The 22,663-nt window shown below is 41.6% G+C and overlaps 1 protein-coding gene across 1 annotated transcript in view; it reads left to right on the top strand.

Moving 5' to 3' along the window:
- The first annotated feature begins 4,468 nt into the window (after window positions 1-4,468).
- The window catches only part of ADAMTS19 (ADAM metallopeptidase with thrombospondin type 1 motif 19), a 177,015-nt gene continuing 158,820 nt past the window's right edge, over window positions 4,469-22,663 (top strand). Inside the window, exons 1-2 of the mRNA XM_054987442.1 lie at window positions 4,469-5,076; window positions 6,754-7,352. Coding sequence (XP_054843417.1) covers window positions 4,992-5,076; window positions 6,754-7,352 — 684 coding nt within the window. The 5' untranslated portion in view covers window positions 4,469-4,991. The remainder of the gene's footprint in view (window positions 5,077-6,753; window positions 7,353-22,663) is intronic.

Consider the following 22,663-nt stretch of genomic DNA (forward strand, 5'->3'; position numbering starts at 1 on the left):
GATTGGAAGTGTATTATCCAACGTGTGCGGAATCACTCATTGTTATCCTTTAGACTATAAGTGAGGAAGAAGTCAGAACTTCTGTAGTTATGCTGTTTAGATGAATTTGCCTGGCAGGCATTTGTAATTTGATATATCTTTTTTCATTCTTACTCTGATCAATGCTAGAACCAGCACAAAATTATTCAAAAACAAACAAACAAAATGGAGAATGTGGTTCAACATGACCCCTGGATTATATTATCCTTAAAAATGTACCTTTGGATAAAAATGTAAACCTATAAAATGAAGAATTCCCACCTGACTTTTTTAAGCATGAGAGTTTAAAATTACAACTTACAAACTATTATTTAATTACCCTGAAATCTTAATGATCAATTTATAACGCATCAGAAAAAAATCAAAAACCCTCATGTGCCATCACAATACCTTTGCTGCTCTGCTTTCTATATTAAACTTGAAAGTCAATAGTTCTCCACATCGCTTATTCTATAAAGCACTGTATGGATTATATTTTCGAACCTTTTCTCAAACCTCCCTGCCTTCATCTATTTCTATTGCTGTTGCTATACAGGGCAATAATATCTTACTACTTTGCTATTTAGATTACTACACATATTATTATGGCATCATTTGCAAAAATGTTCCTTACTTTGTTTTGAAAAATGGTGCTATTAATTTCACCAAGGGAATTATAGTAATTTATTTCATTAACCCAAAACACTAATAATGAATGTTGTTTAGAGCTACTGAATGACACACCATTATTTTAAGTGGTTATGGAAAACAGAGATCAGAGACCAAGCCCCAAGCAAAACATAAAACTATTGTGTCTAAACATGCTTTTTTAAAGATAGGAGCAAAGGTAGGTGGTTTTTATCCCAATGTCAATTGTTTTATATTTTGTAAACATTAATTACTGAGGAAATTTTTTTCTTTAAAAAACCCCCCTAGCCATCTCAGTTTTCCCTTTAAAGTATAATAATGATCTTTAATACAGCAGACATAAATGGAAGTATTTCTCTCTCTTATTTTAGCAATTTGACTTAATAGTCTTGCCAGTCACTTCATTCTTAGACTGATTTGTGGGTGAGGCATGCAATGTTTTCTAAGGAAAGCTGTGTAGTGGTGACAAAGAGGGAGGCTGGAATCAAATTCCATCCCAAACAGGCGGATGACATGGTATATTTGCAATGTCTCATATCCAAAAGAGTGCATGTGTAACATGCCCAGAGGAAAACCATTAAAATGTATCAAGAGAATGTTGAAGTGTGCTTTTTGGGCGTACAGTGCACATAATCTTTTTTGGGGTGGGGGAAAACTCCACGGTCATTTTTATCTGTTCCAAAGGATTCAGAATCCAATCTGGTAAAAAAAACTATTTTACCATACTACTTTATGTTGTATTTTATGCTTAGATTGAATTCAGACATCATGACAAATCTTTGTCAGTGATAAGCATGGCTTATTGCACACTCCCTTCCTCCTGCCTTCACATGACAGTTCAATCAAACTCCAATAGCTACAATGTATGGGCAAATATTATGGCTATTGGAGTTTGGGCAAATTGGAGGTTATTTTTTTCTTTCGACAAACTGGGATTTTAAAGTGGGATTAAAGTAGGTTTTAAAATCACTATCCTGGGAGGAAACAAACTCCAGCTTGCTCAGGTGCCTGAATTTTGATGCTACAGCATGGCGCTTGCAGAAAGCTTGCAACTGCAACTGCTGCATGATGGGAATAGAGAAGAGATCAGAGGGAGTGCACAAGCACAGTGGTAAACAAACTATTTTGTTTTTTCAGTGATGTTTGAATGTGGCCTTACAAAGTGAAGCAAAGGATACACTTTTGCATTTGAATGTAAGTAGCTGCTTCCCAATAAAATCTAGGTGTCTGCTGCAAAGAATGGATAGTGAATGAAAACTATTAATACACAAATATATGCACACCAAATATTCCACATGCAGAGGAGGATGTATGACAAAGGCTTGTTTCTGCATCCTGTCACATATGGCACAGCATGAATCAACGTTGTGTCTTCTACGCTTCTACATATGTGTAATGTGCAGTACTTGTGATTATCTTGGTTATTGAATCTTTGTCAAATGTAATTCCATGTTTATGGGGACATTTTAATATTTCTGCATCCTATGTGAAATGTTTGGTTTGAGGCATAAAGTGAGTGCCTATAGTTTGATGGATATACAGTCTAATGAATGAATGATTTATGAGACTGTTTTTGAAACTTCTGTTTGTTTTATTACTTCATAAAGCAGTTAGAGCTGCTGTTCTGACCACTGATTGCAAGAGCTGTTCTTTCTTTAAGTTCTTAGAGACTTTTAAAAATGTATTCTAATACAATGTCATTATGATGTGTGTTATTTTGCTATTAACTATGTAAAAGATGCAATATTTTGGTATGTGTATTCATATAGAGTAACTAAGAGGTACTTCTTCACAATTTGCTGGCATTTCTGTGTTAAAGAGCGTTATGTCTGTATTATGAGTGTATTTGTACACTATGTGTGTGCTTTATAGAAATTGAGGTGAGCAAATAGGCACAGACATGTATTGGTAATGTTGGCCTTGTAAGTTAGTATATTACATTATTTTATAGAGAACGCTGTATGGCTGTAAATGTTGCTAGTAACATCACTTATTTAAATAAACATACAACATAATTTTTATATGGAGCCCCTTGTTCATATGGTCACAAGTCTGTTGTCTGGTGGCTGTGAATGTGTTTAGGCTAAAGGGCTGGGTTCATGGTTTATGAAAAAGAACATGACTGTTCGTTAATTACTGTAGATTTTTCACAATGGGGGCTAATTTTTAGGAGATGTTCCCCCTCCCAATGGCTCTGTTATGTATCCATAAGAACTTGGAAAAGGTGACCGCTTCCCAGCTGAGAGGGGTGTGTATGTGTGCAGGTGTGAAGAAAGAGCAATTGTGAGTTTGGAAAGACGCACAGAAGCATAAAGTTGGCTGAATCATTTTGGGTACGTGATATCTCTTTCTCTCTTTGAGGGATTGAAGGTGGCAGATCTACCCTGTATGAGGGCCTCCACTCCTACATATGTGCTCTTCTTGTACATTTGTAAATAAAGCAAAACATTCAAAAACAATCGTCAATCTCAAGTGTATCTTTCTCCAAAGAGAATCAGCCCAGAGTGCGCTGTCCTGGGACCTTCCTGTATTCGCACGTACACAGTAAGCATGTAAGACAACTTCTGTATACAGATTCAAAAGACAGGCACCGTTGCTTGGCCTATTTCCTCCTTATCAAGATAAAAATAACTAGGGTGGTAGTGACTGGTTAGAGAAATGGCACTGGAGGCAGAATTAAGTCACCCCTCCTTTTCCAGAGCTCTGTATTTCCCCTTTCTATGACTGCTTTTTAGGCTTACTATTCCCAGACTAAAAAGGACCCTGAGACATCCAGAAATATACCTTCCATATTGTAAGTATACAATATACTTGGTTCAAAAACATGTTTTTGAGCCAAGCTATATAATACAGTTACCAGCACACACGCACGCATGCACACACAAACACACAAAACCTGGGGGTTTACAAGGAATCGCAGGAGGAAAGAACAGGGACCCCCCTTTCTTTCCAGGGCTTTATGTACTCTCAGAGGCTAGTATTTCCCCTCCTCCAAAACCTTCCCTCCGGATTGCTCTAAACACTTTGCGCTTCCTGTGGCCCTTTTGATTAACTTATGAAGTCATATTTTTCCATCTACCTTCTGTAAGTGGAAACTCATACTCTGGTAATGAGCATTATGATTTTGCTGCTTTTGTGCTTGGCACAAGTCTTCTAATTTTTTATTAGATATAATTATACACAGACACATGCCTACCCAGATCAAAACTACAGTACTAATCCTTGTGGCTGGATGTCTTCCTGGGCTATATACTCAGCCAGCTATGCTTCTTTAACAGTATTCATTGACAATCATAGGCACATTTCCCTCAAGAGGAACGAAAATAGGTAAGAGAAACCGCGTCATGATGCAGAGCTTTGTGTCCAACGATGCATGTGAATGATGGGCTTCAAATGTTTAAGTTCAGGTCCTCCAGGTGGTAGAAAGACCGCCGTGGTTAGGCACATTATAATATTCCCAGCGGGGTTCTTCCAGCTGAAAGACTAATCGAAACAATTTGCCAAAAGGTTTGATTTTGGCCGTAGCCCTTGGGGCGGGGGGCGTGCAGTAGCACCTTAAGGGCTAACCAAGCGTACTCCATCTCCTTGCCTCTTCCTTCAAGCTTTTCCAACAGCCGGACGGCGAGGTTCTGCTAATACTTACCTGCGCCTCAGGCGAAGTACGAGCGGGGAATAGGGAGGTTATGCAAATAGAAGCGTCACGAGCAGCCAATCAGAGGCGAGCGGCAGGGGTTTGAGGAGCCCGCTTCTTCTCTTTTAGCGCTCCTTCGCTCACTTCCCACCCAGGGAGAGCTCTCAGCGGCTCGCCGATTTCAGTGCTCGGTCGCTGCCGGGGGGGAGGGAGCGCGTGGTGCCGCCACCTCGCAGGGACTCGCTGCTGCGCTCGCTTTTTATCGCTTCTGCCGTCGCCCTGCGCAGGTCCCTTCCCCAAAGCAGGACCCGTTTCCTCCTCACACGGCAACGCTGGAGCTTCCCTCAAGAGCGTGCCTGTCTGCCTGTCCTCTTCAATTGACCTCTGTGGGCTTGGCTGCCGCTTGACCCGACCCCCTGAAGCGGGTTCCCTCCGTGGAGCTTCGGCTGTCGATGTGCTCCCAGCGCCTCCTGGGAACCAGAGCTGCAGGCTTCAACAGTCGCTGTTGCTGAAAGCTTTTTTTAAGTCCGCTTCTCTCTCCTCCCTCCCACAAGCCCGGGGGAAGAAGCAAGCTCCACGTCGGTGCCCGCAGTTTTTCCGGCGTCTTGTACGGAGCAAAGCGCTCGCTAGCCACCAGGAAAAGGGGACTGGTCGGCCGCCTTCCCCTCTGTTTCTCTGTGGGGCGGAAGAGTGGATGGAGAAGAAAACGGGAATGCTCCTGAGCCACATTTGCTGCCTGTTTTATCAGCTGTGTTTCCTGTCAAATGGGATCACTTCAGGTAAGTCCAATCTTCTTTCCTGCATCCGTTCTTGCTTTCTCTTGCTCAGCAGATCCTACTTTTGCTGGGTGGTTTGGAAAGCTATAGGGATGTGGCAGTACCGGTGCGTGATTATAGGTGCCTGAATGACGATAAGACTTGAGAAGTGTCTCGCGAACAAGCACAAGCTTTTGGTCAAGGCACTCCTTGCTGTGTCTATGAAAAGAGCTGCTGAAGCTCAGGCTTGCCCCATAACCCCCCTCCCCAAGACACAGAATGGGGAGGATGGAGGTGGTGGTGAAGTTCTGAAAGCAAGGTACTTTGCATATGCTCAGTTGCAGTAATTTTCCTAGCTAGCTTGAAGATAACATGGAAACTCTTTAATGACATATTTAGTAGCATTCTGATATTTAAAAATTAAGCTTGGGCTCAGGTGATGTATTGTACTCTGTACAAAATTCTCAGGGGAATCCCTTCTTGGGCCACTGTATGAAACTCTCTTAAGGTTTGGTGTGCGAATCATGTCTTATGCTTGGCACGCTTTTCAAGAATGTGTTCTTGGCTATTAGTTTCCTTGGGATGTGTCTTATGTAACATTCAGAATATGTGTGGTAGAATTCCTTGGGAATGATCTTTATGTATTCTCTGTGCATAGGTGATTCGTAAGGAGATCTGTGAAGTCTTGATCTCTGTGCACTCTGTTGTGTTTTGGAAGAATAAAAATGGGGAAAGTAAGCATGTGTTTGCTGGGTGGAACTTCACATATTACGTGCAACATTTTTGATAACTTATAAAAGTAAGTGGCCAACTTATTTTTCTTTTCTTTTTGTCTCTCAAATGCCTCCTTACTTCCAGGAGTTCATGAGACAAGGACACACATTCTCCTGAGACAGGAGCTCTTTAAACACGTTTGCACAAGCATTAAGAACAGTCATTAAAATTCAACATTGTAATAATTTGTATTCATTATTGACAATACAATCCTATGCAGAGTCACTCCACTCTAAATCCATTGAAATCAATAGGCTTAGAATGGAATTACTCTGGGTAGTATTGCACTGATGATGTACAGCATCCCCTAGTGAAAAAGGAGAGTCTTTTTTTTTTGTCCTTTGTATAGTGGATTGTTTTATTGCGCAACAGAGTGCCTTGCAGTTTTAAGTGAGTAGCTGTGTTGGTTGGCAGTAGAACAGCAGGATTTGAGTCCAGTGGCACCCTAGAGACTAAAGTTTTCAGTGTATGAGCTTTTGAGACTCAGAGTTTTCTTCTTTGGATCCAAGAGTGCTTTACAATGGGAACATTTCCTAGCAGTTGGGAGCGTTGTGTTGCAATATGAGGCTTTTATGTTTATGTACAAATATGAAATTTTCATCACTGGGAGTAAGAGTATGTTGTACTAAAATCAATTTATGTGGGGATTTCTCATAAGTATACTCACCCCAGTTTAAGAAAAGAGTTAGCATGTTTTGTCTGGGATACTACAACAATAAGGAACATAGTATGTATGCACTGCATATAAAATCAACTCAAGTTTTGGTACTGATATGGGTGAGTGTAGTTGGAAAGCAGTGGTACAGAGGAAGGCATTACAATGAGACTGACACATCTTAAATCTCACACCCTTACTTATGTATCACATGGCAAATATGCTCAGTATAGGACTATTTCTGCCATATTTCAGTCTATTTCTTTCCTCAGGTTTGCAACCTCTGGGGGACACTGAGGAGTGGGAGATTGTCTACCCAGCACTGTGGAGCAGGGGCCAGCAGGAACCCGTCGGGGGAAGTGGTGCAGGAGGCAGCTGCAGTCCTGATGGAAACTGTGGTAACAGTGTTGGCAATATTAGTACGGCTTCTGCATCTGCTCAGGTGGTTGGCAGCTCCCGTGAGGTCCGCTCAGTTTCTTCATCATCTGATGGGCAGCTCCAGCCAGCCGAGGAGGCTTCAGAGGATGAGGGCTCAGAGGATGAATATGAATCTCAGGAGTTCTATCACTGGTTTCCTCTTCCTCAGGGATATAATGCTACTTTTCAGCTACCACCTTCCCCACCTCAATCGCCTCCTTTAGAGAATGCGGATGAGGTGTTGTTGAAGATACCAGCTTTTGCTCAAGAACTCTATTTGCTGCTCAAGAGGGACAGCCGCTTCCTGGCACCTGGCTTTGCAGTGGAAGAACGACTAAGAAATGAGAGGAGGAGTATCTCGAGCTCTGCTCAGACAGAAAGATCCTGTTACTACAGTGGGTCTGTTCTGTATTACCCTGGTTCCTTTGCTTCCTTCAGCACTTGTGGTGGATTGGTAAGGTTTGCAGTACTAGTATTTCCCCAGTCCATCTCCTTTTGCATCTATATAGGCATTTCTATGCTGTTTAGGTTTGCTAATCCCCCACCTGGGGTGGGGGATCCCCTGCTCCTACCTTCTCCCCTGACCCCACTTACCTAGCTAGCGGGGGACATGCTCCTGCACCCCACAACGGGCCCGTTTCAGTCCAAATTGGGCCCGCAGGGGTTGGGGTGGGGATTCAGCCCTTTGGCGAGTGCGGGAGTGCACGCAGGCCCTTTGACCTGCGTGATGACGTCACTTCCCGGACGTGATGTCATCGTGCATGCCAGGAGCGCATGCGTACACATGTGAATAGAGGAGAGACATGGAAGATTGTTCACTGTAGTTGATCTCAATCATGTTAATTGCTAGGGACTGGGATGTTAAGCACCTAGGGTGTCTAAGTCAGCATTTCAGGAGCCACTAATCACAGACCTGGCCAGCAATGCCAATGGTGGGCATTAGCTCACCTGTTGCTTCCAGTGGCAGCTTGGGAGGAGGTACGAGGTGATATCACCCATTGCTGCTGAAGGGCATCTGGAAGCAGCATTGGTGCAGCTGCTGAGACTTGGCTGTGCTTGTTCCTAGCTGCTAGTGTTCCTCTAATACAGCAGTTCTCTGGGAACTGCTCTTTCTAGTCTGCCCTGTACGCTGCAGTAACATAAATAAAAGCAAATGGCATCAAGTATGGGTTGTTCTTTTTTTCTCTTCACACATCCTTCATTTGCAGAATTGCATTTAGTGTAAGTGCATACCATAGCTTTTTTCTGACTTGTTTTTTAGTGCTTCTCTCTCTGACAAGAACATTTTACTATAATGGATAGAGTGGAACTTTTAGCCAGAACTAGTGCATGAGAATATAAGAACTGCCTTTCTGGATTGATCCAAGATCTGTTGAGTCACCATCTGTTTCCAACAGCAGCTACTCAGATACTTCTTGAAGTAGAATGTAAAGGCAATGGCCCTCCCTTGTTTCTAGCACTTCTTATTTTGGTGTACACTGTTTGTGAACATGGAGGTTATTTTAGCAGTCAAGGCTCATAATCATAGATTGATCTATTCCCCTCAAAATTTGTCCTCCTGATTAAGCTAGTGGCCATTGTCACATCTTATGTTAACAAATTCTAAAGCTTTATTATATGTTGGGTGATGTTTGTTTATTCAGAAGTAAGTCCAACAAATTCAGTGAGACGTTTTACTAACAGAAGACTACATAGGAATACATCCTTATTCTTGTAAGAGTCATACGAAGCTCTGTGATTAGTTTTGTTCTCTTCCTGTTTCAAAAATGCAGAATTGCATGACTACTTAAAACATAACAGTTTTCAGGCTGCTTATCAAGCTGTTTGAATCTCCTTCCCAAGAGGTTCAAGCAATTTCTGCACTCCTTCATATTTCTGCACTATCTTCATTAACAAAGGAAGTAACCTTCAAATTGGGCTGCCTTTTTAATGTAAACTCCACCATTTTTTAAAAAAAAGCCTCACTGCATTTTGAGTTGGGTGAGAATCCTTTTGAATCCACGGATCCTCAAAATGAAGTTCACCCATGCGATCCACATACAGTACGAGTTTCACGTTCTTCTGAAGCTTGGGAAGACTCACTAGACACAACACCAGGAGGCTGGATTTCTCAGTTTAAAATAACACTCCTAAGCATCCTCTTATGAATTGTTTTCTTCCAGGGGCCATGGGATTTGTGGTTTTCTAAGGCTCCTCAGTTGTATTGAAAGAGGAAAGCTACAGTCCCATGGTTCTTGGCGAGCAACGGCCAAAGTGAATGGGATTGTAGTTTTTGTCTGCCTTCTGGTTCAATTCAGAAAACTACAAATCCCATAATCCTAGCAGGAAATGATGTCTGACTGTGTGGGATTTGTTAGTAAGCTTTTCCTGCCACCATTTACTGCATCACTTACTTTAAAAGTAAGGCTTTTTTTTGCTTTGGAAGAGGGAAGCTAGCAGGGGAGAAGCAAAATGCTTCACCATTTTGGATATTTTTGTTTCCCTTCAAATGTTTAAAATAAAGTTGATTTTTTTTCATGAGTGTGTAAAGTGCCATTAAATTGCAGGTGACTTATGGCAATGTCATAGGATTTTCAGGGCAAGAGATGCACACAGTTGGTTTGCTATTGCCAGCCTCAGTGTAGCAACCCTGGACTTTCTTGTTGATCTCCTATCTGAGTAATAACTAGGGTCTACTCTGCTTAGCTTCCACATTCTGAGGAGATTGGTCTAGCCTAGGCCATACTTTTTCATGCTTTAGGTAAATTTGAAAAACTAAATGGTTTTTGAGGCCAGCCTTATATATGAGAAGGAAAGGGTAGATTCCCATACTACTAGCTTTCAGATAGTGCTTTTATTTAAATTTATGATTGTATATTAATGTTGCTTTGGAGTTCCTGTACAGCTGTATTGCACAAATGTTTTAATGTGCAGTGTACCTTCTAAATTCACTCAAGTATTGTACACACAAACTTTGCACTTGTAACTTCAGTGAGAACAGTATATAGCTAACTATAGTATAGTAACTGTTCATATGGATGTGGCATTATCTACTTGATACCTTGGTCCTTATGATATACTTTGTTTATGATGTTCTTAAGAGTTATTGTTTGTGTAGGCAGGACAACAACATCATCTACATACCTTTTGTTAATATCGCAGATCTTTTTAATGTTTCAATCAAATTGGAAATTCTACCACTACTTGCTCCCTGAAACAAAGCCTATATTGTTTCGTTTGGATGAATATTTGGGGGTATCACAGATGAGAAAGAAAAAAGTCATAGGTTTGTGTTACTATTATATTAGCACTTGTCCCAGTCTGTGTTGATTACATGCATCTAATTCATACAACAAAGAAGTGTTTTATAAAGCCTCCAACTGGAAGTAGAGAGGGTGCAGGAGAGAGAGTATTTATTTTAACATTTTATTCTGTCTTCCCACCCAATTAGGGCTCTTAAGATGGTGAATAATCAAAAGATATTAAAAAAAACAATACATCGATATATTTAATTTTCAGCCTGTCTTAATCTGTGGATACTGAAATCTGGAGATTAGGACTGTGAACAGACAGGCCGGATCATTCTGTAAACCTGAGAAGATCCCCATGTTTGCAAAAAAGGAAAAAGTGAAATCTGGAGCAGCAGCCAAGTAACTCACAACCACATTATTTACCTGGACCTGGCAGTGACTGCTTGCTGACTCACTAGTATTTGAAAGCTACTGTGGTATAGTATAAAAGTATTAGCCTAGGATCCAGGAGACCCAGGTTCAAATCCCCACTCTGCCATGACTGTGTCAGTTACTCACTCTCAGTATAACCAACCTCACAAGGTTGTTGTGAGGATAAAATGAAGAAGAGAACGATATAATCTTCTCTGGGTCCCCATAAAGGAGAAAAGCAGGGTATAAATAAAAATGAAGACTAAGGGGGGTGGTGCGGATAGGAGGAAGTATGGCTGGTGGGAAGTAGTGAAGAAAACAGGGAAACGGGAGATGGTATGAGGGCTTCCAGGATGTGAAAAGAGAAAATAGTAGGGGGAATGGGATAGAGAAAAATGAACTGCCCCCCTGCAAGTCCTTGTGTGTGTATGTATGAAACATCAATAACATAAACAGGAAGTCAGTCAGTAAGAACACTAAATGAAGCAAAAAAGTCTTCAGTTACTGGTAGAAGTTAATGGTAGAGGTGGACAGATGTATCTCCCTTGAAAATGAATTCTGTAGTTTTGGCACCACAACCAAGAAGGCACTCTCTTGAGTTGCCAGTTGCCACCCATCTAACCTCAGAGGTGGGGGCATGTAAAGCAGACCTCAGAACATTTCTGTAATAGTTGGGTGTAAATTCATATGGGAGTAAGTGGTCCTTAAGGTAGTCCCAAGCTGTTCAATACCAGCACCTTGAATTTGGCACAGAAACAAATTAGAAGACAATACGAATGGAGTGATATATTCCCTTTGATTCACTCTAGTCAGCATTTTTGCTACAGCATTCTATACTAATTATAGTTTCTTGACACTCTCCAAGGGAACTTCATGTAGACTGCAGTGTAAGAATCTAATCTAGGTGTTTCCAGGGCATGAGCCAGAAGGGCAAGATCTTTTGTATCTAGTAAAGTCTACAGCAGGCTAACCAGCCAAAGCTGGTAAAGGTGCTCCTGGCCACTGCTGCTACCTACTTACCCAACCGAAGATTTAATTCCAGCACAATCCCATCCAAATAGGAGAAGTCACTTCAGTAGCCTGGTGAGTCTTTCCACCCACCAATAGCATCTCTGTCTTGGCAAGATTAAGCTTCAATTTATTAGCCCTTGTACGCACCACAGCTGCTTCCAGTTACCAGTTTGTTTCCATAATCTCCCTGAGATCTGCTGTGGAAGTGCAAGATGGAGCACTTCTGCATATATATTACATGCATATTAGTGATAACCCAGCCCAAATGTTCAGATGATTTCATCTAATTAAAAAGCATGAGGGGCAAGATGGAACCTTGGGGAGGGAATGAACCAAGGGCCGAGCAGCATTTCCCCAGCACTACCTTCTGAAACCTCCCCTTGACCCATTGATAGGACTAAAACCATGCAGAACTGTGTGTTAAATAGTGGGTTCAGACATGAGGTAATTCAACAGCTCTTTATTTAGCAGGAACACAACACACAGACAGACTGAACAGAAGCCCTCAATATATATACAGCAGCTCCACCCCAAGAATAACTGATAGCCAATGAGAACACATACTTTACAATACCATAATTTGCATAAACTATATACAATGTATGAAGTACGCAGGCCACTGATTAGTCTTTATTATAGAGGACCGATTGGCTGCTGCCTTGAGAAAGTAACCACTGATATTGCAGAGATTATGGGCCAATGAGAATGCAGGCATTGGGAGCCTTGACTGAACCTTAAGCTCAACACAGTATAGTGCATTACAATCAATACAGTAACTACTTTAGAGGCCTTGCTCGGCCAACTCAGCCCAGTACACAACACTGTGCTTCCCAGTCCCAACCCAAAAAGGCAGTTCAGAAGGCTATCATGAGCAATGGTGTTGAAAGCCACTGAGAGATTCAGAAGAATCAACAAGGACACATTCCTTCTCATGCAGGCTATCCACCACGGCAACCAAGGCCACTTCAGTCCTATAACCAGGTTGGAAAAGATCCAAACAATCTGCATAATCCAGGAATCCCTTTTGGACTTGATCAACCAGCTGTGCCCCCCCCCCAGACAGATTTAAATAACCAGTAGAGATGGGGTGATATATCTCAGACTTCCAAGAATTCTGACCACATCCTCAGACTGAAAAATCTGAAAAGTATCCCATACAACTGGATAAGCCAGCAGCTTGGTACTGTCTGACCCTATCACTGCTAACGTAGAGTTCAAATTAGTATGGATGCAAGAGATTTTATCTGCAAAGTGTCAGGGAAACTGGTCACAATAGGCTACAGAGGAGCCTACCTCCTCCCATGGGCCACATTCCAGTAGGTCTCTGACCACTCAGAGGAGTTCCATTGGCCTACACTGTGGAGCTGGCATAGTGGTAGAGAAGTATCATTTCTTTGATGCCATTGCCACCATAGGTTAAGCTTTAAAATGAGCCATATCCATATCTTGTATCAGACCATTTATTTATTGCTTGTGGCAATAGAACAATCAAGTGAATAAAACTAAGCAAAACACATAAGCAAAACATAAACACCGAACAATAAAACTATGATGTTTAAAACATATTAAAATTACTTAAAAGATATAAGCACCTTTGTTATACATGGGTGAAGGAGTCTCAACCCTTAAGCACAGCTCAAGCCCTGATTTTCTTAGCTGCCAGGCCAAACTGTGCAGCTTGATAAGAGATGTGTAGATCCAGGTCAGAAAGAAAGATTAATTTTTCCACCAGAGGGGAGGAATCAATGTTTTTAAAGATTTACCTGACAAATTTATTCCTGGGATCTATATACCAAGGGCAGAACGAAAGATAATGGGGAAGGTCTTCGGGGCCTGAAGCGCCACAAATACAGAAATGGACATCAATTGGTATTTGCTTGTAATGGCTGTTTAGAATGGCTGAGGGCAAAGTTTGAAACCTCAGATAAAGCAATTCTAAGGCTAGGAAAGGAGATCTTGGTCAAATAAGAAGCTCTACCATGGTCCCTCTTGAAAAACTTGAACCAGGGAGAAAATTTGAAACAGAGAGTTGCATTTCTGCCCAATGCAGCATCCATCTTAAAGATCCAGTCTCATATATTGAGAGTGGGCAAGGAGACATCTTATTTTGTATGATTTGTAACAAATCTTTCTCTTCTGTGACTCTACCCATCTCCCTTGTCTTTTCATAGCCTGTAGCCCCACAGTAAGCCAAAGGACTCTTACGGCCTGAGAGAAGGTTCCTAGGAGTAATCATGTTAACTGGCCAGGTCATCCCCTTATTCCAGAGGTCAACCATAGCACCAGTAGAGCCACCAAGCATCTCTGTAGGAAAATCTCTTAAAGCCATCAGAAAACTACTTGGATTCAGGTGGTTTAAGAGATCATCTTAATTAATCTCTCACCCCTGCAGTTTTGGTATCACTGTAAATCTAATCCACAGCAAGTAGTCTGTGACAAGGGGATTATCCTCAGCTCTTTTGTCTTCAGGTCACCAATTCCTGTTCCTATTGCAACTCGCACCTAAAAGATTATCACTGCAATTGTATTTAAAACTAAGTAAGCTTTATAAGTCAACCTTTAAGGGAAATTAAAAAATTAAACAGTAGGCAGAAAAAAATTAGCACTTTCATGGTTGATGTTTGGGTTGGCATTGACATACTGCCAGGGATGACAGTGACACAGGCTGTCTAAATCAGATTCTAGCCCTGACAGCAGGTTGAATGCTTCATTGGCTATTAAAGCAACAGATTGATGTATGATAATCAGACAGTAGGGATGGATCTGAGTCAGGCAGTAGCCAGCCTAATTAAGTTTGTTGAGGGAATGAAAGTCAAGTATTTGGATAAATTGGGTAAAATATGATCTTCTGGCACGTGAACACAATGTAAAGGTTCCCAACCTGTTTGAACCTGTGAGCATTGTTGGAATTCTGACACTGGATGTTGGGTCCAGCTACAAAATGGCTGCCACAAGACATGGAGTCAACCACAATATCTCTGAGTGAGGTTGTGCGTAATTCTAATAGTAAGCTCTATTTAATGTCTTTTAAAATAACCAAATTGTTTAAAACCAATTTCTTGTATACACAAGCTTATCTTTGTTAATATAGTAAAGATTATTTACTGTACCACATTGGAGAACCTTGGTATAAACAAATCCTTGGTAATAATGACTTTAACAGGTTTAGTGCTGGTTTGCACCGACTGAAATACAGAATGAGAACCAGTAACAACATCAATCGCTTCTAAACTGTACAGAAGTCCCAAGATAATTAAGGGTGGGTGGAAAGTGTACTGGTAGCTGGGATAATGTAAAACCCTGGATTGACTTAAAATAAAGCAGTTACATAGTTGTTGTGGATTTTCCAGGCTGTATCACTGTGGTCTTGGCATTGTAGTTCCTGACGTTTCGCCAGCAGCTGTGGCTGGCATCTTCAGAGGCGTAGCACCGAAAGACAGAGATCTCTGTGTCACTGTCACTGAGAGATCTCTGTCTTTTGGTGCTACACCTCTGAAGATGCCAGTCACAGCTGCTGGCGAAACGTCAGGAACGACAATGCCAAGACCACGGCGATACAGCCTGGAAAATCCACAACTATCATTCTCCAGCCATGAAAGCCTTCAACAATATATAAAACAGTTACACTTTTAGAACTTTCATTAATTACAAACCTGCATAACCATGTAGAATAGAGGAGTTGTTCACAATCGCTTATGATGTTAAAGAGAGCCAGTGGTGTTTCTGATAAGCATATCTTGCTCTTTGTAGTTGACTGATTATAATGTGCACAACAGTGTTACACCTATAAAGATATTATTAGTTTTTGTTTCAAAATTGTTTCAACTCAAGAACACTAAAATTCGTTTGCCAGAATTTTGGTAATACTTAAGTAAGTTTTGTTTATTGCTGTTAAATATCATGGAGTTGTTGGATTTGATAGGATTTTTTAAGTGAAATGGGGTGAAAATGGAAAAAAAAATGTTTAGTGTAGTTCATGTTGCCTGATTTAAGTAATTTAAATTCATATTGAGACAAAAACTAACACCAAAGATGATATTTTCTTAAACATCAGAAAAATGAAACTTCCAGGTTTTATATATCCATGTGGTTGATGTCTCATTTTTGTTTATTTGAATATTTTTATCCCACTTTTCTCTTGCAAAGCAAGACTCAAAGTGGCTTACAAAAACAAAACAATCTAAAAATCACAATACAATCATAGAATAGAAACAGCAGCCAGGAGTTGATGCTGAGCAGCTGGAAGAACTCAGTCCCTGGTGGAATAGTCTTCCTGGCAAGCAGCAGATTTCCTAGTGTATATGTGCTAACCTGAAAGAACCATACAAAAATTAAGCAGAGTGAGGTATGCAGGCGAGGTATTAATGAAATAAGCAAGTAAGTAAATGTGACTGACATTTCTTTGACTATTGTAATGTCCTTTAGATGGGTCTGCATTTGAAGTCAACTCAGAAACTCCAGTTGGTACAGGATGTCACAGCTCGGTTACTATTGGAAACCAGCCAGAGTATGCATATTATACCTATTCTTCAGTTGCTCCATTGGTTACCGGGTTCAGTTCAAGGTACTGTTATCCGATACAAAGCCATTCATAGCCTTGGACCCTCATATCTTTAGGACCCCATCTCCTGCTATGTTCCACCAAGACAGCGTTACTCAGCTGCCCGTGCATGTGCACCTTCTAAAGGTACCATCCAGCAAATAGATCAGATCACTTTATCCAGAAAGGATTCACTTTATCTAGAAAGAATTCACACAAAGGAGCAGTGATGGAACTAAATTCGGGAATGAACCTCCTATAATAACCCACAACTTCTATAAATGCTCTGATCTGCCTTTTGGTTGTGGGTCTAGGCCATTCCCGTATCACTTGCATCTTGCGCCATCAGGTTTTATTATTCCACCTGCAGATATGCCCTACATATTTCACTTGGCTCATTGGTATTTGACACTTCAAGGCTTTTACAGTCAAACCAGCCTCCTTTATTCTCTGAAACATAACTGCCAGGTGTTGGAGGTGTTAGTTCCAGGTTTGGCTGAACATGGCTATGTAATATAGACAAGAGCAAAGTCTTTTAGCCCTGTTAATAACTTATTAATCAGCTCTGGAATGTGGCCAGGGCATTCCTAAGACCAAATGCTAAGACATGAACTCAAAGCATCCTTCTCTGGTCACAAAAGCAGTTTTGGGTGGGTCCTTAGGATCCATTGCCACCTGCCAATATCCTTTTGTTAGATCAATGATGGAAATTAATTGTGCAGCTCCATTAGTTTCCACCTATTCATCCACCCTTGGCATTGGGTATACATCTGGGACTGTAACTTTGTTTAACCTTTGACAGTCAACACAAAATCTTATTGTCTTATCTGGTTTGGGACTAAGATAACCAGTGAGACTCAAGAACTTTCGGAATGAATGATAAGTCCAAGATTCAATTTTTATTTAACCTCCCTGTCCATACTGATAGCATTTGGGCCATTACTCTGTAAGGTGGGCGAGCAATAGGCCTGGTATCTCTAGTATCCATCTTGTGTTGAGCTAACTATGTTCTCCCTGAGAAATTGGAAAAGATGCTCTGATACTCCATTAAGACAGCCTTAACATGCCATCATTGGTCTTTAGTCAGGGTAAGTGCCAAATTTACCTCATTAACCTTGCTATCTTGGGTTATCTTCCCCCAACCCATCAATGCAATTTCCTCTTTTTGCACTCCTCTGGCTATGAGGACCAGTTTATCTCTGTCATGATAAGACTTAAGCATGTTTACATGAAACATTTTACACTGCTCCCATTCAGAATTTACATTTTCCAGATGATTTACATTTGAAACCTTGTTTACAACTCTGAAAGGTCTTTCCCAAGCTACTTTGAGCGAGTGCTTTCTCCGGGGCTTCGAGAACATGATCTCCTGGCTTGAAGACTCTCTCTGATTTTAGCAATTTCTAACCATACCAGACCGGGGATGTCTTCACTCTCCAGAGCTACCTCCTTGTTTAACTTGTTAGGAAAAGTTTCCTCTTCTTAAAAGATCTATGCCCTTTCTTTGGTCCAAATGGGAGTCTGCGCTTACGCCCCAAACTTTCTTGCCAACTTTCCGCCAGTTTTCCTAGAGATGTTAAGCTGCTTTCCGCTAGGACTCCTTCTCCCAACCTTTTCACACTGGATTCGTCTCAGATAGGGCTGAAAACAGGCCCTCCTCTTTCCATCTCATGCTACCCAATCAGGTTCCTTGGAATAGCCTGTCACTGTGGTATTCCCTCTGCGTCTGTGAGGGATTACCCCTTAACAGTCCTTCAGCTGTCCAGGCTTTTAAAAAGTGCAGTCTGTCACACACATGACAAACTACTGCATGCATTGTTTCCCAAATGGTGGCAGCTGCTACTCTGGTCATTTTTAAGTCTTCAACTTGTTTTTCTCACTCTTATCCTGCGTTTGATTTTATACAGTCTAGACAAGCAAATTCTGACAAATTAAAAAAAAAATTCTGAGAGAAAATACACAGAACAAGGAAAGATAAATCACATGAATATACACAGAGAATTTAATTTACCAATTTTTCAATTGATGAAAAAGGAAGGAGAGATCCTTTTTGATTAGCTAAAGGCTGTGCTAAGAATCATGAGACTTTCATTTACAAAAGGCATATGGGACAAGAGCTGTAGTATGGAAGGGAATTGGGTGAGACAGTGAAAAAGCTGGCTGGATCTTATAAAGTATCTCATAAATTATGTTGTATTGTCTCTTGAGATAAAACTTGTATTGCCAGTGGGGAAATTTCACAAGTTTTCTCTCATGTATGGATATAGTAGGGGACCAGATGCAGTCCAGAATAATACCGGACTTCAGGGAGGGGAAGCGGCACTCACTTTTAAAATATTAGTGCACAAGCTCCTGCCCTAGTGTGATGGCATCACTACTAGAAATGACATTATCATGCCGGTCCACTTCTGGGTGCCCAGTCTGGCTGGCTACTCCTGGGTGGTGCTAGGTGCTACGCAGCCTCAGGAGGCAGGCAGGTGAGCTCATCGCTCCTGTTGGTTCCATGCAGGAGGCTGGGTGCCTAGGCTAGCTGTCCAGTTCCCCGTGCCAGCGGCAGTGCTCAGGAGGCTGGGCATCTGGGATGGGCAGGCAAGCTGCCTGAAAGCAGGGGGAGGAAGGAGGGGAGGAGGCAGCACCAGGTGTCTGGAATTTGGAAAATGTTTCCCCTGGATAGTCCACAAAAATACCAGACTGTCTGGGTGAAAACCAGACACCTTGCTAACCTACGATTTAGAAAATTCTTCTCTTATAATTGTAGAACTTCCAGTTACCAAGTGATGGACACTAGCTTCAGGATAGGCACAAGGAAATACTGCTCAAGACATTAAGTAAGTGATTTGTGGTATTCGTTGGCATAAATACAGTGATGGTCAGTTATTTAGATTCATGAATGATATTTTCATATGGAATTTCCATTTTCTGAGGTTGTATCCTTCTGAATACAGTGCTAGGGGGCAACAGCACAGGGATGGGGGAGAGGAAGACTTTAGTCTTGCTGCCTTGCTGGTAGCATGTAGTTAGCCCTGTGTGAACTAGGATACTTTCATCCATTATGTCATTTTTATATTCTTTATTACTTTCTCTAACATTTACAAAAGAACTAGCTGGAAGTAAAGAATCTTAAAAATATTTCCCAAAATAGTTATTGGCCTGTGTAGTTGCAGCACTATTTATATTTCACAGCCTTTAAGTTGTTAATGGTGCATCTCTTTGTATGCAGTTGAACAAAAAAAACCCCGAATTTTTGGGTACATGTAGTGTATTACACAATGTTTTTCTTGGGCCCACCAGTACTTAAGTAAAAATTATTTTCTCAATGAGTTTTATATCCAAAAATGTAGAAATGTGCCCAAAGCCAACTTGTTAAGTGACTTCATTTTTTCAAAAAAATGTGACTGTCTTCCAATCCTTGCATGTGCTTATTTAATGACCTCAGCTGTGCTACCTTGGACTCTCACCAGATCTTCAAAGCAGTGCTGGGTCAAGTCAGGCCAGCACTACTTGGTGGGGCACCTCTTGGGAGAAGTCAGGTACTGTAATTTCTTGAACTATAGCTAGTCTGCAGGTTATACTCTTATTTGAGAACTAGTACAAAATATAAGCTGTAACAAAATATGTTTTAAAAGCCTGCACATGTTGCTAGAGATGCCATTTAATGAAGGGTCAATTACTATTTTAAGATTTCCTTAGATTGGGAACAATCCAATTTGTAATTCAAAATGTTATAAAATATGCACTAGCTTGTAGAAAAGAAAATGCTAAAATAACTGGCTATTAGAAGTACAACTGTGATGCTGTTACTAGTGGACCGAAGGGGGAATTTTCTCTTAGCTCTATTCATGGTTTTTATACGACCTCAGTTTTGCTAAGCAATGAAGATATAGGATCTACAGCATTGCAGTTCTGCTTGCTGTAGCAGGTAGTGGAGAAGAACAGCACTGGGCATAATAGGAAAGGAAGCAGCTGCATCATGGTATATGCAGCCCTTCAGAGGTTTTATTTATATATTTACTTTTCTCACTTAGATTCAAGGCTAATTACATGGTATAAAACAATGCGATCAAACAGCATAAGAGATCTAATAAACAATACAATAGGATTAGGATTACTGAAATTAGAAACAAGGCAAAGTATTGAATGTGGTATCTCAAACAATGAAAAAAATGGCATTACGAAAGCAGAAATCAATATTGTAAAAGTGATATAATACCTCCTAAGTAGTGGCATAGGCTACAATCTTGCACCCTTTGTAAAAGCATCTTCCTGATCTCATTACAGAAAATGCTCTCTGAGTCCTGAATAAGCAGGCCATTCTGCAATGTTTGTTTATTTTATTTTATTTGGATTTCTATTCCGCCCTCCCCATGAAGGGCTCAGGGTGGATTACAACATATTAAAACACATCAGTTTATACAGTTAAAAACCACAAATAGATTGATAAAAACATAGTATATTATAACATATTTTACATATAAAAATATATATTCAGATATATATTTAGAAATTTAGATGGCGGCAATCGATAGCCGAAGATACAACTTGACGCGATAAGGTAGTGGACAACCGTAGTAGGGAGGGATTCAGATTATATTTTCATCATTTCCTCATTTTTCAGCCAGTGGAGGTCAAGCCTGACGGAACATCTCTGTCTTACAGGCCCAGTGAAATGATAACACATCCCGCCGGGCCCTGGTCTCAGTAGACAGAGAGTTCCACCAGGCTTGAGCTAGGACTGAGAAATCCCTGGCTCTGGTTGAGGCCAGGCAGGCCTCCTTGGGGCCAGGGACCACTAATAGGTGTTTCTCTCCCGATCAGAGCATCCTCTGGGGCATATATAGGGAGAGGTGGTCTCGCAGATATGCTGGTCCCAGTCCCAGTTCTGTTGGGGCCACAACAGAAAATGCACATGTTATTTATTTGATCTATTTGCAGGACGGTACCCTTAGAAGGTCATGTGCGTTCCATAGCTATAAGTAGCGACAGTGTTGTTTCTTCCTTTTAGTCCTTCATTCTTTTTAATCCAGTGTGCAGGCATTAGTCCGAAGCTAGCATCACCCAGAAGATTGTCAGGTGTTACTATTCCTCGGAGGCTACACCTAACAGGTGGAGAAGGGTATAAAGAAGGAAGAGAAAGAAAGTGGACAATCAGAGACCAGGAGGTACTGTGGAACTAGGCTCAGGAGTATGGCCATTAAGTGTAAGAAGGCCCAAGCAATTACGAGGGATGTAAGAAACTGTTGTCTTTCTTTGAATTGTGGACTCTTAAAAAAAATTAACCCCCATTCTCATGTCAAAGATACCTTGCTCTCTCTGAGCTTTATTGACTGTCCAGATCTTTTAAAGGACCCCTGCCTCAGGCAAAATTGCCTCTGAGAAAACAAGTGTTGCCTAGAGAGGGTGAAGTTTGGGTATGGTTGGGAGCTCAGTGGGTATTTGGTACCCAAAAATGTTTCCTCTGACACAGCAGTTTCTTCCAGAGGATCCATTCACTATATTCTGGAAACCAGTTCTGATTCCAGGAGAAAAACAGGGTTTCTCACCTGTAACTGTTGATCGTTGAGTCTCTTCTGTGCAGACACACATTGGGGGACTGCGCAGGCGCAGGCCAGCCGCGGAAAAGATTTTTCTAGCTTTTAGAGATGTGAAGGGGACGTTCGGATCCACCGCACATGTGTGCCGGTGTTCCCGCCAATTTTGAATGTATATATATCCTAACGTCCCCGGCATTCCCTCAGTTCACCTGAGCCGCCGGAGAAAAACTCAGTTAACCAAGCACTCACAGCGGGGTAGGTGGGAGGGAATGTGTGTCTGCACAGAAGAGACTCGACGATCAACAGTTACAGGTGAGAAACTCTGTTTATTGTCGTCGTCCTTCTGTGCAGCCCACATTGGGAGAATAACTAGCATCTCACCAATGGGGGCGGGTGTGAGTGTCTACTTGAACAAAGAATGCAGGACAGCCGTGCCAACAGCTGATTCACGCCGTGCATTCACGTCCACAGAATAATGTTTGATGAAAGTGTCTGCAGTGGACCATGTCGCAGCTTGGCAGACGTCCCGGAGCGGCACTCCTCGCAGGAAGGCAGCAGAAGCAGCTTGCGCTCGAGTAGAATGAGCAGTAACCAACAAGGGGCACTGGACTCCAGCTTGCTGATAACAAAGTTTAATTGTAGACACAATCCAGCGAGAGATGGACTGGGCATAAGCAGGTGAGCCCTTGCGAGGGCCAGAGTAACACAAAAACAGGGCAGGAGATTTCCTGAAACATTTGGTGCGATGCAAATAAAACAATAAAGCACGTTTCACATCCAATGTGTGTAGTGCCCGTTCCCCTGGGGACGAGGTATCGGAAAAAAGGAAGGGAGGAACACCTTTTGCTGCAGGTGAAATTTGGAGACCACCTTGGGTAGAAACTCCATGCTAGTGTGAAGCATGACCGTACCAGGAAAAAACTGCAGGAAGGGAGGGTCACACCGCAGGGCAGACAGCTCCCCAACACGTCTAGAGGACGTGACTGCCACCAGAAAGGCTACCTTTTGTGTGAGCAAAGGTAAGGGACAGGTGGACAGGGGC

This window comes from Eublepharis macularius, chromosome 8 (genome assembly GCF_028583425.1).
Source record: "Eublepharis macularius isolate TG4126 chromosome 8, MPM_Emac_v1.0, whole genome shotgun sequence".
Lineage (NCBI taxonomy): Eukaryota > Metazoa > Chordata > Lepidosauria > Squamata > Eublepharidae > Eublepharis > Eublepharis macularius.